We start from the raw sequence: 16,953 nt of genomic DNA on the forward strand, positions 1-16,953 counted from the left end.
GCTCCAGGCTCCGAGCCATCAGCCCAGAGCCCGACGTGGGGCTCGAACTCACGGACCGCGAGATCGTGACCTGGCTGAAGCTGGACGCTTAACCGACTGCGCCACCCAGGCGCCCCTACACTATACATTTTTGATGTATTCAAATATTTTGTATTTTGCAATAAAGTCTTTCCAGTTTTGTTACTCCTTTTTCATGTCTCATTGTACCTTTTTTTAATGGATGTGGCCCTCTTTTATTTTTCACGATTTTATCTTTCAAGGCAAAACTGCCTTACAGCCAAGTAGTTATGCAGAGAAAATGTTTGCAGCAAAAATGCTCGTGGCAGAGATGCTTATGGTGAAAATACACATATTTGTGTCTGTTTTTGGATTTTTCCTATTCTTACCAATCTATTTATCTATTGTTAAACTAGCACCAGATTGTCTTAATGACTTTTGTTTTAACATATGTTTTTAAAGATCTGATGCGATAAATCCTGCTCCCTTTCCCCCATCATTTTTCTTCTTTTCTTTTTTCTTGACTATTACTATGCACTTACTCTTCCAGATTACTTCACAACTCAAGTTACTACCAAAACAATCCCATTGGAATTCTGATTTGGAGCATTAAATATTACAGGTTAATTTGAGAGAAGGTATTCATAAGAAATATGATATTTTTCACCATTTATTCAGATCTTTTAAAATGTCCTTCAGTCAGAATTTTTGAACTCTTCCCTGAAGGAAAGCAACATATATTATTAATTGAATCCCTAGGTATATTCCAGTTTTGTCACAATTGAAAATGAGATTTCATTTATTATTACATTTCCTCTAATTTTATTCTACTAGATACACACAATTACTGACTTTAGGATATTTGGGATATTTCTGCCTCTGGCTACTTTGCTAAACTCTCTTATTAAATGTAATTCGTTTGTATTTTAAGAAGATAATTTTGTTCCTTCCTTTCTGGCATTTATTGCCTATTTTGTTTTCTTGGCTTATTGCATTGGTAAGGCCTCCAGCATCATACTGAATATCAGCAGTCACCCTTATTTCTGAAGTGTGTAAATTATCTAGTGTTTCAACATTAAAGTTTGGTTTCAGACACATTCTACTTAACCAGGTTCAAGACAGTCCTTTTTCTTAGCTTACTAAGAATCTTGAAAGATTAGCATCGCTGATGCGGAGTGAATTCATGCTATGTTCCTAAGTGAACATGACTCCCTTCCCTAAGTGCTTCAAGAAGAATTCGTTCTTTTTCTATATCACCATCAAGCAAGCCTGTCAGTCCGGTTTTCATAATTCATTTTTCAGGAAACTCTATGACATTTCCCTGTCTATTCTGGCATTTCCCCAAGACTCCATAGTTTTTGAAAGCACAGCAATGCTGACTCAGCAACGACATATGAATTTCCTCATTATTCTTCATGGCCATTTTTCTCAGCCTGAAGGTCTGAACTAATTGCAAAACGGCAAAGTATTTCCTGACTACTCTCTCATCTTGTACTTCAATTTTCTTCACCTTGTTCTTTTCACCCTTGAGAGTTAGCATATTGACTGGTTTCCTTGTTGGAAAGGAAAATTCTGTCCTATGAATCCCATACAACATCCTCAAGAACGGCTATCATAGATTACTTCAAAATAAAATCTTAAGACAACAAGGCTAGCTGTCATTAAGTCGTTCATCTTTTTGCTACAACTAAACCATGCATCTGTAAAACTTTAAAAGTCCTTTAAGGGGCTCCTGGGTGGCTCACTTGGTTAAGCATCAGACTTTTGCTAGGGTCACAATCTCACAGTTCATGGGATCGAGCCCTGCATCAGTGCACTGTCAGTGTGGAGCCTGCTTGGGATTCTCTCTCTCCCTCTCTCTCTCAAAATAAACAAACATATAAAAAAAAAAAAAAGGTCTATACCTCTTTGGTTTTTATATGTTCTACCTTCCTTCTCTTTAAATACTGTTTTTTTTTAATTTAATTTTTTTAACATTTATTCATTTTTGAAAGACAGAGACAGAGCATGAGTGGGGGTGGGACAGAGAGAGAGGGAGAGACAGAATCCAAAGCAGGCTCCAGGCTCCGAGCTGTCAGCACAGAGCCTGATGTGGGACTCAAACCCACTGACCATGAGATCATGACCTGAGCCTAAGTCAAACGCTCAACCCACTGAGCCACCCAGGTGCCCCTTCAAATACTATTTAAAATTTTGGCCCCTAAAAGCCTTTCTCTTTCAGATGATCTATGATACATAGTCCATATGAAAAATATTCCCTTTTTGGCCTATCTTCTCTTTGATGTGAAGGATTAAACCCTGAGTTCTACTCATTTCACATGAACAATTTCAAGACGTAAGAGTCATTTTTTCCCAAGGATCTTGCCACTCTTACATTTCCAACCTAGTTAGTCTTCCTTGCTGTCCACAATTAATAACAGTAACACTGCCAGTGTTTCTTCTACCTTCCAAGCAACAAAGTAACCAGGCAGGAAAGCCAAGAAATCAACAGATGTTCTGCTTTTAATGAAATGCCAATGTCTGGATGGCCAAGAAATCCCCCATAGATATTGTGCCAGCTTGAAGTCTCTCCTAGGAAAACACAATGAGTATCCTCTATCCAAAGACCTCTGGCATCGCGTCTAGATTGCTCACTGCACTTATTGTGTGCTGCCTGGACCGAATAACCCTTTTCTCTGTTCATGGAACCTGTCTTAACTCCACAGCAGGATTCCTGGAGGCAGGAACAGCTTCTAGGTAGCCCACACAGCACACAGCCTCTCTAAACACCTTCTAGAGGAGCCTGGTGGGGGCAACCTGGCTCCTGTGTCCCTTTTAGCCAAAGTGGGGACAATTTCACATTCCTAGTCAGAGCTAAAGCATCAGGGAGATACTGACAAATATCTCAATAGAGCTGCCCAACTGCCGGACCTTGGATGGGCTGCTGCTCAAGCAGCCCGGTCTGCTTACCCCAGTGTGCTATACAAATATGTCACTTTCTATGTGTGACAAGGACAAGGAGAAGCTTCCGCCCGCCCATGTCCCGTCCATTAGGCTGAACTGTGGCTCTCCACTTGGGGCTCTTAGCAGAATCTCAGCTACCATGTTTTTACAGCAGATGGTGTCAGCCAGAATCATACTTCCTGGCTGAACACGAGTGCACGAATCATGCTCTCTAAATACTCACAGAGGAAAAAACTCAAAAGCTAACATTTTTGGTTGCCCAGCACTGTGCCATCTATCACCTTATTTGATCCTCTAACCACCATTTGAAGAAGGGACAATTATTATTTCCTTATTTTACAGGTAAGGAAATGGGAACAGAGAGACTAATTCACTTTCTCCAAGTCACACAGTCAGTACATGGCAAAGCCGGGATTTGAACCCAGGCAACCTGACTCCAAAGCCCAGGGCTCTCTGAAGGGCTAAGAGACTTCCTTGCCTGGGATGAAAGGAGCATTACAATGACATTAAAAGAATACTGGGGGGGGGGGGGGGGAGAGGGGTGCGGGGCGCCCGGGTGTCTCAGTTTAGCGTCTGACTCTTGGTTTCAGTTCAGGTCATGATCTCACAGTTTCATGAGTTCAAGCCCCATATCAGGCTCCGTGCTGACAGTGTGGGGCCTACTTGGGATTCTCTGTCTCCCTCTCTCTCTGTCCCTCCCCCACTCACGCTGTCTCCATCTCTCTCAAAATAAATAAGTAAACTTAGAAAAAAACACAACTCTGGTGGGCACTTAGCTTTGGTTTTGCTACTGCTTAGCTATGTGACCTCAGGTAACTCATTCACTTATCTGGGCCCCAGATACTGCAGTTTTGGACAAACATCTAGTAAGTATTTATATGCCAGGAACTACAGCTCAGTGAAATAATTTGATTTGTGCCATGTCCGACTGAGAGATGAGAGAAGGTGCATTTGCTCATCATGGTTTCCAGGATACCTGTCACTCATTTCAATTTTAATTTAGTAGAGGCTGAGCAGAATAGGTCATTAGACTAACATACTGCTACAAGTTCTTATTAAATTCAGTGCAAGCATACTATTTGTAAGCAGAGAATATGTTTGAAAAACTGTAGCTTTTTAAAAATGGGTTTGAGGAGAAATTTTCTATCAACAATCTTAGGAACGTGACACGTTTTGAGGGTTAGGTCTGTTAATTAGGGTTGATTTCTTACAGTAACTTAGTGGTTTCATTTTTTTTTTTTTTAAGTGACTAGAGGGGCACCTGGGTGGCTCAAGTTGGTTAAGAATCTGACTTCAGGGGGCACCTGGGTGGCTCGGTCAGTTGAGCATCCGACTTCGGCTCAGGTCACAAGCTTACGGTTCATAGGTTTGAGCCCTGCATCGGGCGCTGTGCTAACAGCTCTGACCCTGGAGCCTGCTTCAGATGCTGTGTCTCCCTCTCTTTCTCTCTGTTCCTCTCCCGTTCCTGCTCTGTCTCTCAAAATAAATAAAAATGTTAAATTAAAAAACAAAAATGAATCTGACTTCACCTCAGGTCATGATCTTGCAGTTTGTGAGTTCAAGTCTCACACAGGGCTCTGTGCTGACAGCTCAGAGCCTGGAGCCTGGTTCAGATTCTGTGTCTCCTTCTCTCTTCCCCCTCCCCCGCTTGTGCTCTCTCTCTCTCTCGGAAATAAATAAACATTTTTTAAAAAGTGACGAGAAAGAAAAGATGAAATGACCTCATTTTCCCCTTGTCTGAAAAGGTCAAAATAATATTTTTTTGGCATGGTTTAGATTCCTTTCTATAGACTACTAATTGGCAGATGGAAATTTTTTCAAATTTGTATTTCTTTCAAGACACCTTCCAAGCGATCAGCCTGGAGCTAATTCTAGTGTTAGCACAGGTAATGGTTGAATCCGTAAGCATGAAAGCTGTTTTGATTAGTTTATTAACTGGCTGTAGCCAAAGGCTGTGCGTCTTCTTCAACATCAATTCCCGGTGCCTATTTTAGTACTTGGCATAGGATAGAAACACAGTCAATATTTGTTGAATAAATGTTGTCGTGCATTAAATTTTAATTTTCCTTTGGTAATTTATCATGTGTCTATTCATAAAAGCTTCACTTTGGTCATGAGTTCCCAGTTGTTCCTAACGTTAAACGGCCTCTGTAAAACTGTAAAATCTTCTGTACCCGAAGCAGTCAGGAGAGCCTTTTTGGGCTCGGGGGCAGCTGGGTCTCTGTCCTGTGTGAGACAGGGTAGGATAGGTGCCCCCCTTTGAGTCTGGAATTATCCTTTGATGAAACTGCTCATCAGACGGTTTCAGTGAATGGCTGGAAGAGGGTCAGCAGGCCTCGACGGTTTTCTGCCAGAAAATCGTTTTAACCTAATGTTACTCTTAATAAGTTTATAACCTCTCTCTGATTGATTGAGGCACGATGCGGTGGGGAAGAGCTTTAGAACTTTGTGGGGAGATCTAGGATTTTAGCAATTCCGGATCAATTTCAGGATCTGAGCCCAGAGAATAAATATTCCATGAGTTCATTTTTGCACAGAGGCTCATGACTAAGAGTTTATTCAATCTCTTTCCTGCCTTAAAAAAAAAAATACTGACACAAATATAGTTGTTTTCCTTTACAACATTCACTTGTAATAAATTTAACAGTGCTTTCCCTTCTTGGTTTCTCATGGATTTTTTTGGCCTCTCATTTCTGCATTCCAGTGCCCACTTTCTGCTTTAAAATGAAGATTTTTTTCCCCCCAGGTGGGTAACAGCGTGAACAGACTCACCCCCAGCCACTGCTTTAAATGCATCCCCAAACAGCATCACACGGGAGCCCTCAAGGAGCGGCACGACGAAACGATTGTTGCCATGAAAGTGCAGCTACTACTTGTGAAGAATAACGTCTCGAGGAGCCAGTCTTTACACTTCGCAAGAGCCATGGCAGACTTGGGCGTGCGCTGACAAGAGTTATTTTTCCACTCTGCAGACACCAGCCGACTCACCGGAATGAATGAAATGAAACTATCATCCATTCCAGAATGAAGTTCAGGTTAGATGAATAAAAGGCACGCTCTGTTAAGGGCAGGTTTGAGACATTCTAATTGCATAAGACACCAGCGTGAACAGGCGCTGGAGCTGAACACTGGGCGTGTGTGTCTGAGGTGCTACCGATGAGGATTCATCTATTTTGGCTTTTGTTAGTGTCTTAAAATCTCTTCAAATGAGCCTTTCTCTGTTCCTCAGTTCTTGTAGGTTTTCCAGAAGCTTCTAGCATAAACATCCTGAGTTAGCCTCTGAAGCTATACACTGGGCCCAATTTTAAGGGCTTGTTTAATTGCCTTGACTATAGATAGAGCTTCTATTATTCAGCCACGGAATGAAGCCCGTGGAGCCGTTAGCATAGCAACACCTCTTGCTTTTGAGGTTTCAGCTGCAGAAAGTGATGTTGAAGCCATTCACAATTCAGTAGGGGATGATTAGGTAGGTTCTGCGGGTTTCTTACGACATGAGCCTACGGGGATGTTCCTCTAATTATTCTAACCCTATTTAGTGGATTGCCCAGACTACGGCAGTTTTGGTGTTTTAAATTCTGCAGCCTTTCCTCCAATAAAACCACCGGCATATCTTGGGATAAAGTGGGATTTTATATCTGATAAGTCAGAACTTTAATTGTAACTAAAAGTAAATCCCTCCTTCCCTGGCCAATGCACCAGGGAAATTCACGATGTTGGAGTGGGTATTTAAGCAGTTGGGAGTAGAAAGTTCTCAACAAATTCCCAAACAGGAAAGGAAATATGGATGTTAGAAATCAAGTCCTTCACCCTGGCTGTTTTTACGCTGTCCGGATTCCTTTTTCTGATCTCCAGGGCATCATATCATATTGATTGTTACCTAAGCTTTTGGAAATCTGCTTTCAAAAAATGCCTGGTAAATATCAACTCTTTCTATCCTTTCTCCACTAGTAAAAAGGCTATGATGATATGATTAATTTTACTTCATCAGTCTGATCTTTATTAAAGAGCACGACAAAAGAGCAGAGGTTCCAGATGGTTCAGAGAAAATAAGTAACAAACGGGGACGTTCAGAAAGATGGAAAGGTATGCAACCTTGCTTACAGAGAAATACAGTTAAGATGGAAATTCTGATTTTTACCCATCAGACTAACAAAGGTTGAAAAGAATTAGCTAAGGCTAGGAGCTTCCTCTTGTAGCTTCCTCTTTGGAGAATCACAGAGGCCCTTCAAATTGCTGGTGGGGTGGGGTGAGGGAGCAGGGAGAGGAGGTGTAATTAGGTAGAATATCTTTAGGGTGAAATTTAGTTAGGCAATGTCCAAATTAAACACACACATCTCTTTTTACCCAGCACCCCTACTTTCAGGGAGCTTAACTACAGACAGATTTGCCTAAGTACATAAACGGAATATATAAGCACAGCGGAAAAACTGTAATTTTAGAGATTCGAGGCAGCCTAAATGACCATCAATACTGATTGGTTAAGTACATGTGCTTGTTTATACGCGGAATAGCTCTAGATTAAGAGGAAGAAACGCTAACGTTTGCCTCTGGGAAAAACTAGGAAACTAGGGAATCGGAAGGTGGAAAGGAAAAGTAACTTTTAGATATTTTTGTCTGAATTTTTGCCAATGCATTACCTCCTAAAATAAGTGAAAAAGCACAGTGGTTCTCTTGATTACTGACTTTCTACTTAGTCACCTAATTGTTAAAAGCCTCCTCTGCTTTGTGTAAAATGAAATACTAAGCTAGACAAGTTGGGGACCGAGCGGATGCTGTTTTAATTCTCCCAACTTTTGGCTCCCAATTGTACCAGCAGAATGGATCCTCAGTGGTCTCCCCAACTCCTTCCTATGCCAGTTCTGCCGCGTGCAGATGGGAAAGCATTGTCCACATTCTGCCTGGCCAGTTATTTCCTAGTATTCTCAGACAGAAATATCATTTTTCTTTTTATTTCCTCTCAAAAGATCACCACGGTGTTTCTGCTCTTACCTTGTTAGAGTTTCAGAGACGTGTCTTTATGTATTGTGTTAACCCTCTTCCTTCTGATCTTTCTCTTGGAACCAAGCACCCCTTTCCATTGCTAAACTTAGACCATACGTCTCAAGCCATCAACCTTTAACACAGGCCGTTCCTTGAGCAAGACTTTGAATTTCCTCGACCTGTTTCTCACCACATGGACTGCTAAGGCCTTAAATCTCAAAAGCCACCAAAACTGGCCACCAGCCAGCATCAAACATTGTGCAGAGCACCTCACATACCTACTGTCATTTACTTCCGTTTGGGGATGAGGAGAATGAGGCACAGAGAAGAAACCGGACAAAGGTCACATGGCTGGTGAGTGGCAACGTTGGGATTCAAACCTTCTGGGGCTCCAGAGCATTCACATTTCACCTCGTCAGAAAACCGTGGGGCACATGTCCCAACAAAGTCACCTCTCCACACTGGACCTGCAGTCTGTCTCTCAGCAGCGTGCAGCATCCTGCCAATTTGCTTCTGCAAACTTCTGCCTCTTCCCCACGCTGGGTTCTGAGCCTGGCATGGGTCCCTACGCTGGTGTGTCCATGCCATCTTCAGCTCCAGTGGATGCAATTCTCTAGCCCCTTGCTTCCGGAGTGAGGAGCGCAGGACGACGACGGATTTGGTTTGACAGACTTGGGAGAGGGAGGTTATGATGAAAGGAAGGCCATAGAAAGAAACACTAGAATTTTCACATTCTTCTGCTTCACTGTGAACCTACTAAATAAGTGAAAGCATAGCTAGCTACTTATTATGATGTATTCATTTACTTTTTGATTCATGCCTACTTTAAAGAAAATAGTTGGCCTTTCTAATGAGAGTTAAAGTTGGACCAAAAAAAAAAAAAGGCGGCAAACCAGATAGGAAGCTGTGCTTTTCCAAAGTGAGGTCCTGTACTTGCCTGTCTCAGACTCTTCTGGTGACTTAAAATGAAGGTTCCTTAGGTCTTACCACCAATCACTTAAGTAGAGCCTAGAAATCTCCTAAGTTTCTTTATTTTGAGAGAGAGAGAGAGAGAGAGAGCAAGCAGGGGAGGGGCAGACAGAGAGGGGGAGAGAGAGAATTCCAAGCAGTCCACAATGTCAGCACAGAGCCAGACACAGGACTCGAACCCACAAACCATGAGATCATGACCTGAGCCGATAGCAAGAGTTGGATGCTTAACTGACTGAGCCACCCAGGCACCTCTCCATTTTTAATAAGCTGTCCAAGTAATTCTTTGGTTCCCTAATTTGGGGAAGTTTCCCAATTTGCAGAATTATTTAAGATTTCCTTTGCTGAGGCTCTGCTGAATGTCAACTTCACATTAGTTTCACCTCTTAGATGCCTCAGGGGGCTTCTTAAAAATGTGCTACTTTTCATGTGCAAAGGGACTCTTTCCTGAACAGTAGTTTGAGGCATCTCTCTCCCTGCCCCCTTATGCCTTGGCTTGGCATTTGTCAGTTGCCTCCTGGAGGGAAATGGCAGAGGCAAATCATCCTAAGCCTATTTAAGGTATTTACCTGGTACTTATGGAAGATTTGGTCAGTCAGGGAATTGACTTAGAGCCAAGTTTGGGAAATATTGATTCAAAGGATCAATATGGCTGCTCAGGGAGTTCTTTGATGAGCTCAGATCTTAAAGGACTAGTTAAAACTTGGAAAGTCAAGGGCAACGAAAAGGATCTATTATTGTGTTCAGACCAGGACCCAGGAGGCTGGAGTCACTGACCTGGAAGGATGGTACCATATTAACAGGCACGGGGCAGGGCGGGGGGGTGGGGGGTGGGTGCAGGGGGGAAGCACTCCTGCAGTGCCCTTATTCCTTCATCTTTGCTGTTAAGGGGAACCATTTTCAGTGGAAATGGTAGACCAAGAAATGAAACAGGCAAGAGGGTTTTGAAGGCCAAGATAATTACCTGGCATGATTTCAAGTCTTTCAGTCCATATGAATTGTATCAATCTGACAACAATGCCAATTCGCTGTTAAGATATTCTGAGGGATTACAGAAAAATAGGAAATGATACAAGACCAGTAAGTCCTCAGTTTCAAAAATGCAAAAAGCTAATTCCACTGGTTATAGAATCCTGAGGTTGGTTGTGCAGGCAGGTAATACTCCAGAAGAAATGACGAGTTTGTGAGCTCCAGGAAAGGAAGCAGTGAATCATGTCAAATAAGGAGTGTTTCGTAAGAAGAAAATAATGTTCAATCTCTGCTCCTTAGCAAAGGGGGCTGTTGAATGAATGCAGGTTCTAGACTGCTAGAGGGGGGATGGTAAAGTGTTAGGGGTTACTAGACCCCTGGGAGAGGAGCGGGGAGAGGAGTAACAGGGTTATTAGCTAACGAGAGATGGTGATGGACGAGGTTACTTACTGGACCACAGGTGTGCAGCATATGGACATCACTTGATGCCGGTGGTGGTGAGTGGCTCCTAGTTAGTAACCGGATTCCAGAGTAGTGAGCTCGTCAACATAATCTAGTAATAGTCTCATGGAGATGTAGATCGACAGGGTCCCAAATCGCGAGATGATTATTGGCGGGAAGCATTAGAGCACAGGGACCAAGAACATGGGCTGGAGTCAGAACTGCACATGCGTGACAGTGTGCAAGCTGCTTGATTAAACCCTAATCCTGAGCTCCCCCATGTGAGAAAGGAGGGCAAGATCCACCTCACAGAGTGGCCAGGAAGGTCAAGTGAAGCAACACATGGAGCACAGGAAGCACACATCTGGTCATCAGTCCCTGTATATTACTGTGGATCCATGTCAACCTACCGGGGTTTCCAGGATCTCGTGGCTGGACTGTCCTCTGCCCTGTAGCAGCAAGGCTATCATCATACCAGTGCTTCAAATGAGAACACCGCAGACACACCGGGTAACATTCAGATGATGAAGCTGAAGCCAGAACATAGGTGATGGTCAATGTCCTACTCAAAATGTGACGCCCTCGACTGGGTACAGTTGTTCAGATACTTTTGGGACCAGCTCAGAGATGATGTGCTGCCTGTTATCTGGCTAGACACTTCTGTTAGAATGAAGGTGGAATAATTCATTTGTTGAACAGACATTCACGAGCACCTGCTATATACCAGGCACTGGGGAGCAAAGGCAAATATGATACAAAGCTCATACTTAAGCGTACAGGCTCCAGGATAAGATGAACCAAAGAGGCAGTTTTAACGTAAAGCAGTGAATGCAATGTTGCCATAGGAAGGCCGAGGGAAAGTTACAGAGCAGAGCACGGAAACCAACCCAATTTGCAGAGGTGGGGTGGTCAGAGTCCCTGGGAGAAGACGCACCTGAGTGGAAGTTTAAGGGGTGAGTGGCAGTTGGGCAAAGGGGATGGGAGTGACAGAGTTATTGGCAGAAGAAACAGGATTTGCAAAGCACAGGTCGGGGCAATAGCAGGATATGGTGAATGCCAGGAACCACAAGCAGCGTGGTGGTGTAGACGTTTAAACAGGAGGGTGAGAAATGGGGCAACATAGACTTGAGTAATAGGATGGAAGCAGATAGCAAAGGAATTCCATAAAGAAGGCCTTGGACTTCACCCTCTGGGTGGTGGTGAACCCTGGCAGATGTGGAGCGTTGGAATGACACAACCAGAGTGTTTCCTTAGAAAGATTCCTCTAGAGACTGTGAGCAGGAGGAGCCTGTCAGGAGCCTGGAATCAGGGAGACCAGGAAGAGCATCTCTCAAGGTAAAGGTTGGCAAGGAAACTGAGTAGACCCAGGGACTGCCTGGGTGCAGGTGGCAAAAGGGAAAAGAGCTACGGATGGTGTAGCGGGTAGAAGAGAGAAAATCGGGCAGACGTCTTTTTTTTCTCCAGCAAAAGATGATGAATTTGATTTCTGACATGAGTTTGAGCGGTATATATGGGATACACAGGTTGAAATGTCAGTCTAAAATCTTGTAGGAGTAGTCTGGGTAAGGGACCAGGGTTCCAGGGCCAACAGCCATAAAGCTGTGCCAGCATGAAAAGTCCCAGGCAGACTGTGATGGAGATAAAAGAGGTGGGCAGAGGAAGGACCCCTGGAAAACACCGATATTTAAGAGGACGACAGAGGAAGAGGCTGTTACAAAGACAGAAGCAAAAGTCAAAGAGCTGGAGAAGCAGATGTTGAAAAAGCCAAGGGAACAGAACTTCGAGAAGCTGTGAGTGAGTGACCATCACCGTCACATGCAGTAGAGGAAGGTCCACAGAGTTGCGGGATGAAAAGTGTGCACCTCATTTAACAATTAGGAGGTCGTAAGTATGCATCCTGGTTAGACTTCGTGGTTGCAGACAACTGAATCCACTCAAGTTATTTTAAGCAGAAAGGTATTTATTAGAGGGGATCTGTGTACACCGTCTCCAGGAGGCCACAGACACAGGTTTGGATGTCTTTCCACCGGAAACAGTGAGTCACCAGGACAAACACCCATCCTCATCACAGGACCGTTATGGGGGAAACCCACTCTGCCACCGCTTCACTCAGTCCAGAGCCTGTGACCAGTTACTAGAACCTTCACCACAGATGAACCAGATGAAGAAATGCTTCAGCCACTGTGCCTACCAGAGCTGCTCTTCCCAAGGGCAGCTTCATCCTCGGACGAACTTCCTCCATGTCACCTAACGGAATGCTCACCTCCAGACTTCGGAGAGCTCACAGTCCCACTACCTACGTCATCCACAAACGATACTTCTGCGCAATGTAAAATGAAGATGGGAGTCCAAAAAAGCAAGAATAATCTTTATTCCTTGGAAACACATTTGTAAAAATGGATCACTAAGATTAAAAGATTCAGAACACATTTATTTGTATGCGGCACAAACACTGAGGATCAAAACATCTGCTACAACAGAATACACCTGTAAACAGATTATCTTAGGAAGAGTTTGTCGGTGAAGGACTCCGCCGTGCAAGGCCTGCAGCGGAGCCCCTCCTGCTGGACAGATTTTTGTGGTAACCAAAAATAGATCAGATTTTAGCAATAAAGTGTCTTAAGAGATGTCAACACATTTTTTTAAAAAAGGCTTACAGTGGGCCAAATTACAATTACATATACTTAAATGGCATAAGAATCGTTTTTCACAAAAAGACTAATGAAAAATTATCTCAGGTTTACCAAGGAAAAAAAAAAGTTTGATTTGTGGCTTCAAATGGGGGTGGGGTGGGGTGGGGAAATAAATATTTTGGTACAAGTTCTACCCTAAAAGACAGCCCATTGATAGCTGGTACTACAAAATGTACAACACCCATCCCATCCTATTCCACAGAATGCTTTGGCACAGCTTCATTAAAATCTTACACACTTTAATTTGAGCCATAAATGTTATCTTGGATTTCATGTTGCTTTTTAAAAGAGTTAAGTCCAGGGTAAAAACCAAGCCTCAAATTCTATAAATTCTGACAGTGTGTGTTCACAATTGTGTCTTCTGAAATCATGCAAGTTAGCAGCACCGATCAACAATTGAAAAAAAAATTATTCTTGTACTTGAGCAACAAATTCTATCACAAAGGGATGCTATGCAATTTATGATTAGTAAAACTGCTAAGATTCAATGTGCCTGAACTGCTTTAAGATCAGAAATTCAAAGCCTCCCCGCATTTATGTAACAAGTTATATACGTTCTTGCGCTTCCGAAAGCGGTAGCCCTCTGTTAGAGAAGGGAAATTTGCAGTTTTCCTACGAGAAATTTAGTTTGAATGTTACATCCTCAGACTAAAAATATTAACTTTTAATACGATCACAGAATTTTAGAGCTGGAAGGAGCTTGGCAATCACTTAGTCCTACCCACTCTTTCCAGATGGGGGAAAAGGAGGCCAGCAAAGGAGAAAGGCTTGTCCACAATCTCACAACGGCCAGGACTGGGCCCCAGCGGTCTCAACCCCACCCCAGGGCTGTATGGTACTCTACAAAGAGCTCTCTTCCTAAGTTCTTCTGGTTTCATTTGGTCCCATTCATTAAATAACAGAGAAATACCAAATACACAGCAATATGACAAACATAGACTTTTACTCCAATTTTTAAATCAGAATATTAAAACGATTCCTGAGCCTTTCACTACCTTCATTTTATTGAGAACGCAGTCAACAGTAAATTGTGACTACTGATTGTGGAGATTTCCAAATATGTACACGGACTCCAGAAACACCTTTCAGAACTATTCCTTAAGGACACTTTTGCGGACGCGTCTGTGTGATGGCAAGACATGTTTCATGGAATGTAATGAAACCATGCTGGTGAACAGAGGTGAGATGTGTCAGTCTTTCAAAGTGCAGTCATGAGTTTGTCTCGGTACATCATACTTTGCACTCCTCCTAAGTTCTTCTGGTTCTGGTCGTGGACATAATCGAAACGGCCACCACTTCCACTGGCCGACGTTTCCCAGTGTGGCCTGTCATCCTGAAAGCATGGCCTGTTTTGTCGGCAGAGTGAATGGTTAGCGGGAGGGATGGAAGAAAATTCAGAAATGTGAGTGAAACAACACAAGCACGAGGCAAGCGGGCGGGAAAAACCATGAACCGTGTGAATGGGGATGGCTTCCAAGCTGAAATGAGTGGCTTTGCTCAGGTGTGTTTAAAATTCGGATGCGGGTGATCTACCAACTTCCAAGTGGAGAAAAGCTCGGTCGCGGCCACACCACATTTCTCAAAGGGCACCTTGAGGATCCCTCAGTCTGGGGGAAGTCAGGTGAAAAAGGTTCCTTTCCCAGGCACTTCTCAGGGCTGTGACCATGCTACGGTGCCCTGTGAGTGCCTTAGGCAGCGTTTACCAGAGCCTAGGACCAATGAACTCTGTATCTCAGGCAGTGCTTCTCCAACTCTGGAGAGCCTGGTAAAACACGGACTGCGGGGCCCCACCCCCAGAGATCCTGACCCAGTAGGGCCCGGGTGGGGCAAAGAATGCATCAGCAAGCTCCCAGGTGAGGCGCACTGCTCCAGCCTGCCTCGGAATCCCCACTGCTAAGTGCTGGGCAAGGTCATGCCTCAGAAGGAAAACTAATGTGACAAAACAGGCCAAAAGAAGTGTAAAATTCTGTAAAAACAAGGTTAATAAAAATAGCACTTCTAGAAATCTCTTCTGTTTCTTATGTCTGGAAAATAAACTGCCTTCGCAATACACAGAAACATTTAGAATTATTACCCCACTAGGCTGACTAGCTTTAAAAAGCTACCCAAATATCAAGTGTTTACGATCAAACAGCACTGCTCTCCTCCAAGGTCCCCCCAACAAAAGTGGCAAGAATTCTCAAGAACTAATTGCTCTCATTTGCCTTACTCCAAATGGATTTATTTCCATCATTCCATTCTCCGTACTTTCTCAAGCAGCAAGGCTAGCAACCTTACCAAGAAATAACTTTATGCAAAGTGAATTCACCAACAGAAAGAGCTTCACACATAAACACCAATTAAGACTGATCTAAAATTCAAATCTTAAAAGGAACGTTTGCCTTTACAAAGCTAGCGTTAAAACACTCTCGAGCCTAACTAGAAACCCAGCAAGGCAGGTGCCAGTTTACTTGGAAAGGACTGTGGTAGGGTTAGGGCAGAGGTGAGTAAAACAGAGCCCTCAGGCTAAATCCCACTCACCATCTGCTTTGGTAAATAAGTTTATTGGAATGCAGCCCTGCCCATTCACTTCTGTCTGAGGCTGCCTTGAAGCTACAAGAGCGGAGCTGAGTAGTTGTGACGGAGAGCACAAAGCTGAAAATATTGATTATGTGGCTCTTAACAGAGAAAGTTTACTGACCCCTAGGTTCAGAAAAAAGATCCACAATCACAGAAAGCAAACCCCCATTCCATCCCTGAAAAAAGTCCTTTCAAAAAACCCACAACAAAAATCCCCAAGCTCAAAGCATATTTTTAGTAACCGACTTCTTGGGACAGGAAAATGTTACTTAGAAATTTTAAGCAACATTTCTAACACAAAACCAAACCAAAAATATCTAAGGTTAGAACGACTAAAAAAACAAAAAACAAAACCCAATTCATTTTCATTTCATAAAGCAGAACTTTGGTAAATCCAGACTCATCACTGGCTTCTTTTGCTCTGCAAATTACTCATCTCTGCCATGACACAGCAGCTCTTAACCGTTGTTTCCGATGCAGACTTTCGATTCACAACGAGGCAGAATTTGAGCCTTTCCGGAGAAAGGGAGAACTTTCAAGTAAGTACAGCTCCGTGAGCTCAAGCACTTACCTTACATTTGGAGAGTGAGGGTGCCACCGAGGCTGGCTGGGGTGGATATTGGGATGGTATTGAGGCTAGAAATGAAATACCAAACTTGATTATTCAATGACCTTTTGATTTCAATGGTCTTCATTTAGTTTCTCTTTTACTGGCATCCAGCTGAGGGGCCCAGGGCTGTGACTGGAAAGGCTATAACCAAACCCTGGATGGGTGGTGGCTTCCCAGGACGATCACGTTTCCCCTGTGACAAAGGCAGGGGGGCTGGAAGGCTGCCCTCGGAAGAAAGGGGAAAGCATCTGTCTGGGAAGGGTCCCCCAGAGCGCCCAGGACAGGCAGTATTCATCTCTCCCAAGGGAACAGACGGAGGACACCCAAGATATGGGGTGAATGGTAGGCAATTTCTTTCTTCAGAAACAATTTTTGTCATTGCTGAAGATGACGACAACCGTGTGTAACAGTGACATCTGCAAACACAAGACAACTGGACGGGGACATTAAGTCAGCAGGATTGTGGGCGAACACCTTCTCCCTTGTTTAAGCAATAAGAATAATTTTCTAAAATGTGATCCAAAACCTAGTACCAAACCTCGCCGCCCACCTGGCCGTCACCAAAAACAAACAAAACCCCAAACCATTCAGAGCACTGATTATTCTGATACAACAGAAGGAGAGAAGGAAGGAATTTGTCCATTCAGAAAATGGATCCAGACTGATGACTCACAGAACGAGCAGGAGTGAAGACAAGGCAGGCCTGGCTGGGTGACGGGACTGTCTACCGCCTCTGGCCTGTAGAGGGCGGTGGCTCCAGGCAAGGCCAGAAGCCACGGGGCTTCTCAAGGC

At 43.6% G+C, this 16,953-nt stretch overlaps 1 protein-coding gene across 14 annotated transcripts in view; it reads right to left on the reverse strand.

Moving 5' to 3' along the window:
• The window catches only part of EPB41L4B (erythrocyte membrane protein band 4.1 like 4B), a 130,518-nt gene that overhangs the window by 39,939 nt on the left and 73,626 nt on the right, over positions 1–16,953 (reverse strand). For 13 of the 14 annotated variants that reach the window (XM_045043937.1, XM_045043934.1, XM_045043938.1 and 10 more), the window contains exon 15: positions 16,123–16,187. In XM_045043937.1, coding sequence (XP_044899872.1) covers positions 16,123–16,187 — 65 coding nt within the window. Of the gene's footprint in view, positions 1–12,652; positions 14,339–16,122; positions 16,188–16,953 lie in introns of those variants that run through there. The other variant, XM_045043947.1, reaches the window with a different exon arrangement.

The sequence above is a fragment of the Felis catus genome, chromosome D4 (genome assembly GCF_018350175.1).
Source record: "Felis catus isolate Fca126 chromosome D4, F.catus_Fca126_mat1.0, whole genome shotgun sequence".
NCBI classification, from domain to species: Eukaryota; Metazoa; Chordata; class Mammalia; order Carnivora; family Felidae; genus Felis; species Felis catus.